Source organism: Protobothrops mucrosquamatus, unplaced genomic scaffold, assembly GCF_001527695.2.
Source record: "Protobothrops mucrosquamatus isolate PMUCROS unplaced genomic scaffold, P.Mucros_1.0 scaffold8343, whole genome shotgun sequence".
NCBI classification, from domain to species: Eukaryota; Metazoa; Chordata; class Lepidosauria; order Squamata; family Viperidae; genus Protobothrops; species Protobothrops mucrosquamatus.
The window spans coordinates 4,008-12,609 of record NW_015394139.1 but is presented as its reverse complement, the minus strand read 5'-3'; the positions used below and the strand labels follow the sequence as shown (position 1 = coordinate 12,609).

Genomic DNA, 8,602 nt, shown 5'->3' with positions numbered 1-8,602 from the left:
AAAAACTTCCAGTGTTGGAGCATTCACCGCTTCTGGAGGCAGGTTGTTCCACTGGTTAATTGTTCTAACTGTCAGGAAGTTTCTCCTTAGTTCTAGGTTGCTTCTCTCCTTGATTAGTTTCCACCCGTTGCTTCTTGTCCTGCCTTCAGGCGCTTTGGAGAATAGCTTGACTCCCTCTTCTTTGGGGCAGCCCCTGAGACATTGGAAGACTGCTATCATGTCCCCCCTCGTCCTTCTCTTCGTTAAACTAGACATACCCAATTCCAGCAGCCATTCCTTATATCTTCTTAGCCTAATCCACACTTTTTCAAACATGGAGCAATTAAGAGTGTAAAGTTGCACCCAGAGTGTAAAGTTGCCAATTTTGACAAAACAGGCCTAATCGGGCACACAGCGCGAATGCTGCATCTCAGCCCTACCTGCCCCTCGGTCCCTGCAACGTTTCCCTCCTTTGTCTGCTGGCAGAACGCCTTTGCAGTCATGGGGAAAGGCGGGAAAGCAGCACCCCAGTCCCGAAGCCAGCAGGACTTCAGTCCAGGAATAACAAAATAACAGATTTGGAAGGGACCTTGGAGGTCTTCTAATCCAAAGGTCCCCAACTTTTTGGACACCAGGGACCGGTGCCATGGAGAAAGGGTTTTCTGCAGACCAGAGGGGTGTGTGGTTTTGAATACTGCCTGCGTCCTGAGGATGGAGCTTTGCTTGTTTGTGCAGCCTGCTTGTTGGGGACCCGTTATAGTCCAACCCCCTGCTCAGGCAGGAAGCCCTGTACCACGGGTCGGCAACCCGCAGCTCCAGAGCCGCATGTGGCTCTTTCAGCCTTCTCCTGTGGCTCCCAGCCTCCTCCGCCATTTGCAGAGAGACAGAGAGAGGCACTTGCGCTTCCCTTCTCTCCCCCCCCCTCTCTCTGTGTAAAAAAAGGGTGGCCTCATGCGGTTCTCCAAGCTGACAAGCTTATTGGGCGGGGCTTCTCTTTTGCTGCGTCTCTGCAGGAAGCAGGAAGCAGCAGAAAGCTGCAAGCAGCATCTCTCTCTTTCTCTCTCTCTCTCTCTCTCACACACACACACATACACACTGAGTGGGGGAAGAGGACTGGCAGACCAAGGGCAGGAGAGAGCCAGCCAATAAGAATGTGTGTCAGCTTGTCGGAGAACAGCGTGAAGCCAGCTTGCCAGGTGAGCAGAAGATTGGAGAGAGGGGGAGGGGGGAGAGAGGAAAGATAGAGAGAGGAAGAGAGAGACGGAGAGGGAGAGAGAGGGCGGAGAGAGAGGAAGAGAGGGGGAGAAAAAGAGAGGAAGAGAGAGGGGAAGGGGGGGAAACTGATGCACAGCACCTTCTATTTCTTTTTAATTAAACTCTTCAATCAAGCCTCCCCCTCCGGCTCTCTGTGAGAAACAAGGAACGGTTGCTGGAACTGGGTATGTCTAGTTTAACAAAGAGAAGGACGAGGGGGGACATGATAGCAGTGTTTCAGTATCTCAGGGGCTGCCCCAAAGAAGAGGAGAGTCAAGCTATTCTCCAAAGCGCCTGAAGGCAGAAGAAGCAAAGGATGGAAACTAACCAAGGAGAGAAGCAACCTGGAACTAAGGAGAAACTTCCTGACAGTTAGAACAATTAACCAATGGAACAACCTGCCTCCAGAAGCGGTGAATGCTCCAACACTGGAAGTTTTTAAGAAGAGACTGGACAGCCATTTGTATAGGGGTTTCCTGCCTGAGCAGGGGGTTGGACTAGATGACCTCCAAGGTCCCTTCCAACTTTATTATTATTGTTATTGTTGTTGTTGTTGTTGTTGTTATTATTATTATTATTATTATTAATAATAATAATAATAATAATAATAATAATAATAATAATAATAATAATAATAACAGTTGGATGGGACCTTGGAGGTCATCTAGTCCAACCCGCTAGGGGCTCAGGCAGGAAACCCTATACCATTTCAGGCAAATGGCTGTCCAGTCTCTTCTTAAAGACTTCCAGTGTTGGAGCATTCACCGCTTCTGGAGGCAGGTTGTTCCACTGGTTAATAATAATAATGATAAAGTTGGAAGGGACCTTGGAGGTCATCTAGTCCAACCCTCTGCTCAGGCAGGAAACCCTATACCATTTCAGACAGATGGCTGTCCAGTCTCTTCTTAAAAACCTCCAGTGTTGGAGCATTCACCGCTTCTGGAGGCAGGTTGTTCCACTGGCTAATTGTTCTGTCAGGAAGTTTCTCCTTAGTTCTAGGTTGCTTCTCTCCTTGATTAGTTTCCATCCTTTGCTCCTTGTCCTGCCTTCAAGCGCTTTGGAAAATAGCTTGACTCCCTCTTCTTTGTGGCAGCCCCTGAGATATTGGAACAATTGTTCTGTCAGGAAGTTTCTCCTTAGTTCTAGGTTGCTTCTAGGGAAGGAGGAAGTAAGGAGAACCCCTTCTGAAGAGAAACTGACCCAGAGGCCTAACTCGACTGTTTTAACGGGAACTCTTAGACAGGCAACCAATGACAGGGGCCTTGCCTCCTACTCCCATGCCCATCATCCCTGCCCTCCCCCTTCCCCTCAGGTGCGCTCCTCTTTCACGCCCTTTCGAGGAATCCTGGCACTCTGCGCAGACTCGCCCAGGGGCCGCGCTCTGCCAAGAGAAGGGAACGCCAGGAGCTTCCCCATTGGTCCACTGGAGGGCGAACGTCACAGCTGGCTTTCCAGAGGAGGCGAGGCGTCATAAACGCCTGCCGCTCTGGGACGCCATACTCGCTCTCCTTAACCCCTGGAGCTCCGCGGGAGGCGAAGAGGCTGCGGGAGCGTCTCGCGGGTAAGAGATTCGCACGTGTCTTGGGGAGGGGGATATTCCCGTGCAAAAGGAGATGGAGGAGGGGGAGACCCGTGCACGGCCCTCCTCCGGGTGCAATCCCGGGTCCCATGTTCCCCAGCTGCCCTCTCCATGCAGGGAGGGAAGCGGAGCTCCAGAGTAACAGCTGCAGTAGAAGAACCGGGGATCCCAGGAAGGCGGCGGGGATCCGGGTGTCCCTTCCCGCCCCGTATCCGGGGAAGAAGAGCCCGAGTGGGGGGAGACGAGGGTCGGCCTGGCGGAGGCACAGCAGGAGAGGAAAGAAGCCAGGCGAGGAGGCAGGGTTGTGTGAACCTGCCTGCGTGTTAGAGGGAGACACGGATCTCCAAAGGCCACCCAGAAGAAGGGAAAGGGGGCACCCCCAGCCAGGGTCGTTTCCTGCCATTTCATTGGATGTGAACTGATGTTTCATGGTTTGTTCACCTGTTTGGGGTCTGGCAGGTTGTGTGAACCCTGCTTGGAGGTGAATGTAGATCAACATTTTTAAAAGAGGAAACTTTCCTTGTAAGGAAAAAATAGTGTGGGAAGTCAGCCCCCCAGAGAAGGAAATATTAAAATGGCAGGAAAATATATTTTCTCAAAGGATCTTAAAGAGACAGAAAAGCATGCCCAGTTTTTCTTAATAGCCCCAAGTCTGCCTCCCCCAAGCAGAAACCACCTCTATACAAATGCAGATGTAACCATCAGGAATGTTGGAGCTAGGAGATTAGGAAGACAAAGACCTAAAATCTGCATACCCCACCTGAGACAGGACATGGTAGGATTAACTCACCAAGGCCAAAGGGCACACCCAAACTCAGGTCAGAATACATGACACAGGAAATAGCCTCAAAACAGGAACAGGAAATAACTCCAAACGAAAGGCTGGGGGGGGGGTATAAAAAATCTACTCCCTACATGTGCTAAGTCCTTTTTTTTTCCACTTCTCTTGCTGCCAGAACCATCTTCCTGTCTGATCTCCTCTCCAATAAACTACAACCTTTTCCCCAAAGCAGTTGCCATGTTTATTCCCAGCTTGGATGAACCATGGTGAAGACCTTTCTTCCAACAATAGTGTACCACACAAATGCGCACATCTACCCACAAAAAGAGGACTTATCTGCTCAGGGACACTGGAATCCTATACCAGTTTCGGAAAAGTATTTCCATGGGAATGAGTCTTGTTCAATGGTTAAAATTCTGCACTTTCTAATTCTTGGAATTTATTTTCTTTTCTATCTCAGATGACACAAAGGGGAAACCATTTGTACCTGTTTGCGTACAAAATTATTTCTTGGGGAGCGAGTTCTAAATGGTCATCTGTGGTCCTGGTGGCTACGGGATCGGTCCTATGAATGAAAAAAGCGTTTGGAAATGGTCTTTGTGAATGAAAAGGCATTTAAAGATCTACAAGATTCCTTGGACCCATTTGGAATTGTATTACAAGACGGGGACAGAATGGAGACACAACTTTTAGCAAATGAAGCAACTGGAAAAGGCCCTCCAGTTATTCAGCCTGGCAGCTGTGGGCATAGCTGGACGAGAACTGGGCAAGATATCCTGGAGGAGGAAACCATGGTCTGCTCAAATGTTCAGCCCTGGATCTTCAAGAGAGTCCAACATCAGAAGGCTCCCCAAAGACTTTGCAGCCGACTCCACAACTTTTGTTGCCGGTGGTTGAGACCAGAAAAGCATACTAAAGCCCAGATGATGGACCTAGTTGTTCTGGAGCAGTTCCTGGCCCGTCTGTCCCCAGAGATGGAGAGCTGGATGCTGGAATGTGGAGCAGAAACCAGCTCCCAAGCGGTGGCCCTGGTTGAAAGCTTGCTCCTGAGCCAGGCGGAGGAGAAGAAAGAACAGGTCGACTTGCAGGTGAGAGACCGTCATCTGGGGACTCCAGTAGGGAATAAAGAATGGGGTTGCGTTCTTCATCCTTCCATTCCAGACATCTCTGGCACTCATAGTACATAGAGGTCCTTCACTAATTCTGGTAGGACATTGTTCCATTATGCGTTGTAGGAATTAAATTGGGGACAGCTGTTCCTTTGATTACCACCTCCTTGATGATGCTGGGAACTCTGAAACTGTGTTCAGAGAACAAGAATCCATTTCATGTTGTGTTATGTCTCTTGTTGGGGGGCAACAGGCTGACTTTGTAACCCGCTTAGAGAGGGCTGGTAAAGCACTGTGAAATGGTATATAAGTCTAAGCGCTATTGCTGTTAATTCCACTTCTTTTCTCCTGCCTCCTATTTCAAGTCCTTCGCTGGGGAGGTCAGGGATCCATCAAATCCCTCTCAGATGCTGCTTTTCAGGAGGATCGCTCAGGAAGATCCAAGTCAGGATACATCAGGAGGTAATTGAAGATCTTTCTATTCCACAGTGAGGTCCCAGCTGTCTCATCTTCTTTATGTATTCTATTATCCCTACTAGCTGTACCCAGCCACGCGTTGCTGTGGCTCAGTCTGGTTAAATGGAAAAGAAAGAAAAGAGAAAGCGCACGTTTCTAATATGTTTAATTTCACAGTGCTTGTGGGTATACAATATTTTTTGTTGTTCCATTGTCTGTGCATCAATTCCAATGCAATGTCAAACGAAATAATTAAATCAAAATGAAAATAAATCGAAATCTATGAAAATTCAATTTAACAATGCAATCGGAAACATTGAAATGGAATCGTAAAATTGGAAATTTGGAAATTGTAAATGGATCATAAATCGGAAACATTGAAATGGAATGGTAAAATCGTAGCGTGTGTTGCTTTTACGTCCAACAGATGCCGCTGTTTTTCAAAAAAAGCATGTTTTTACCTGTCACAGGTGTGACATCTATATAATAGTAGGTATATAAAAACACGCGCGTATTCGAATGCAACGTTGTGTCAAAATTTCAAAGCAGTCGGTGAAGAACTTTCGGAGATTTAAGATTTTGAACAAACGAACATTTACATTTTTATTTATATAGATAGATTACTTTAATTATGTATTTTAAAATTCTGTATCCCTTACAGGAAAGAGTCAAATGAAGTTGTCTGCTCTTTATGATGGAGATGAAATAGTGATAAAACTTCCAACTCAAGTAAGAGGGGAAAATTAATTTATTAGAGTTATGTTTTCCCTTTTCTTCAGGAAATGAAGCTGATGTACAAAGCATTTTCTCCTCACAGTTGTTCCTCTTGTTTGGGCTGGGTTATTTTTGTGTTCCTCAGCAAATGTAAAGGGGAATAGAAGATTCAAGTTGCTATCAGTCAGCTTAGTTTTCTTTGAAGTCATTTGGATCCTGTGGTTTGTAATTTCTACCATTATCAGGAAATATTTTTAAAGTCCTGCTCTTCACTCTTCTGGTTACTCTTCCTGGCATTAGTTTAATAATAATAATAATAATAATAATAATAATAATAATAATAATAATAATAATAATAATAAAGTTGGAAGGGACCTTGGAGGTCATCTAGTCCAACCCCCTGCTCAGGCAGGAAACCCTATACCATTTCAGACAAAGAATTAATTTAATATATTATATTAAATTATATTAATTATATTAATATAATATATTATAACTTTATCATAGCCATATGCCTACTGAATAGAATCCTATTTTTTTTTTAGCTCTTAGATTTGGAATTGGGCAAGATTGCTGAACAATAACTAACAGTTAGAACAATTAACCAGTGGAACAGCCTGCCTCCAGAAGCGGTGAATGCTCCAACACTGGAAGTTTTTAAGAAGAAATTGGACAGCCATTTGTCCGAAATGGTATAGGGTTTCCTGCCTGAGCAGGGGGTTCGACTAGATGACCTCCAAGGTCCCTTCCAACTTTATCATTATTATTATTATTATAAATGCTTTAAAATTTTAAAAAGCCATTTTTTTTACCACCAATGATAACAAGAACATGTGCATCAGACTGAAAAATAAAACAAACTATTAAAAATCTTACAAAGATGGCCAGGTGAAAAATTTTTTTAATTAAAGTTTATTCTATAAGAGCACATAATCAAAGTAATTTCTAATCCTCTGATTTGTGCCTGAAGGCCAAACAATCCCAGGTTCATAAAGCCTGAGAAATATGCTCCTCACAATTTTCTCCCCCCTCTAGCTTATAGCCAATAGCTTGGACTTTCTTTGTAATCTGAGGAGAAGCAGAAACAGGATTGTGTGTCTCTGGATATTGAAGGCATCCCTTGCTTAAATTCCTGGCTGAGTTCTTCATGAAGGTGTTGAGATGGCTAGGATTGTTTGCATTAGTGGCGAATATTAATACCATTTTACAATGCCTTGGTAAGGCCACACTTGGAATACTGCATCCAGTTTTGGTCACCACGATGTAAAAAAAGATGTTGAGACTCTAGAACAGACATGTCAAACACAAGGCCCGGGGGCCAGATGCGGCCTGCGAAGTGGTTTCATGTGGCCCGTGAAGCCATCCTGGAAACAGTGAGGGAACGGCCCCCGTCTGCCTTGGCCCTGGCCCACGCCAGCCAGGAGCCAATGTACAATTTTGTGGTGGCCATCTATGCTGAAATGCATTCAGTCTTAGCTCCATAAGCCCCCCCCCCACATGGCCTGAGAGGAACAGTGAGGTTCCTCCAGTGGACCATGCCTTGGCACTTGCCCCGGTCCCACCCCCTTCTGCCAGAGACCCTCAGATCTATCCCACTCCTGCCCAGGCCCCCACAGGCACCCTTGATACGAACGATGTACAGCTGGCCACGCCCACCCAGTAGGCCACACCCACTCCATCCATGCCCACTCAGTAGGCCACACCCACCCTGGCCACACCCACCCACCCCCCTGAGGGCAACTGCAATGCTGATGCGTCCCTCAATGAAATTGAGTTTGACACCCCTGCTCTAGAAAGAGTGCAGAGAAGAGCAACAAATATGATGTGGGGACTGGAGGCTAAAACATATAAAGAACGGTTGCTGGAATTGGGTATGTCTAGTTTAATGAAGAGAAGGACGAGGGGGACATGATAGCAGTGTTCCAATATCTCAGGGGCTGCCACAAAGAAGAGGGAGTCAAGCTATTCTCCAAAGTGCCAATTAAGTGCCAGTTAGACCAATTAACCAGTGGAACAATCTGCCTCCAGAAGCAGTGGATGCTCCAACACTGGAAGTTTTTAAGAAGAGACTGGACAGCCATTTGTCCGAAATGGTATAGTGTTTCCTGCCTGAGCAGGGGGTTGGACTAGATGACCTCCAAGGTCCCTTCCAACTTTAATATTATTATTATTATGGATCATTGCACAGTCAGCCAGATGTTCAGACTGGATTTGGCATTTTGTCTACCTATCGAGTCCTTACCAAGGACCTGGGATAGGCAGATGTGGATGTTTGATGGTATTACAGATATCGTCGCAGGATGGAAGCAGTTCCTAGTAAGGCCTTTTGCAATTGACTAATGGCAAATTTGTCAATGCCAATGGTGTTCAAGTGGTGCTCCAGTTGTCTTGGGATTGCACCCAAGGTGCCTATTACTATTGGTACTATTATTATTATTATTATGGATCATCGCACAGTCAGCCAGATGTTCAGACTGGATTTGGCATTTTGTCTACCTATTGAGTCCTTTTCCAGGACCTGGGATAGGCATATGTGGATGTTTGATGGTATTACAGATATCGTCGCAGGATGGAAGCAGTTCCTAGTAAGGCCGCCTTTTGCAATTGACTAATAGCGAATTTGTCAATGCCAATGGTGTTCAAGTGGTGCTCCAGTTGTTTTGGAATTGCACCTAAGGTGCCTATTACTATTGGTACTACTTTTGCTTGCTTTTGCCACAGTCTTTCTAT

At 45.9% G+C, this 8,602-nt stretch overlaps 1 protein-coding gene across 1 annotated transcript in view; it reads left to right on the top strand.

The window, feature by feature from the left end:
* Window positions 1-4,670: 4,670 nt before the first annotated feature.
* Window positions 4,671-8,602, top strand: part of LOC107300761 (zinc finger protein 621-like) — a gene marked incomplete at its 3' end in the record, with an annotated part of 6,506 nt that continues 2,574 nt past the window's right edge. Inside the window, exons 1-3 of the mRNA XM_015830054.1 lie at window positions 4,671-4,681; window positions 5,068-5,164; window positions 5,820-5,887. Of these exons, the coding sequence (XP_015685540.1) occupies window positions 5,110-5,164; window positions 5,820-5,887 (123 nt within the window). The remainder of the gene's footprint in view (window positions 4,682-5,067; window positions 5,165-5,819; window positions 5,888-8,602) is intronic.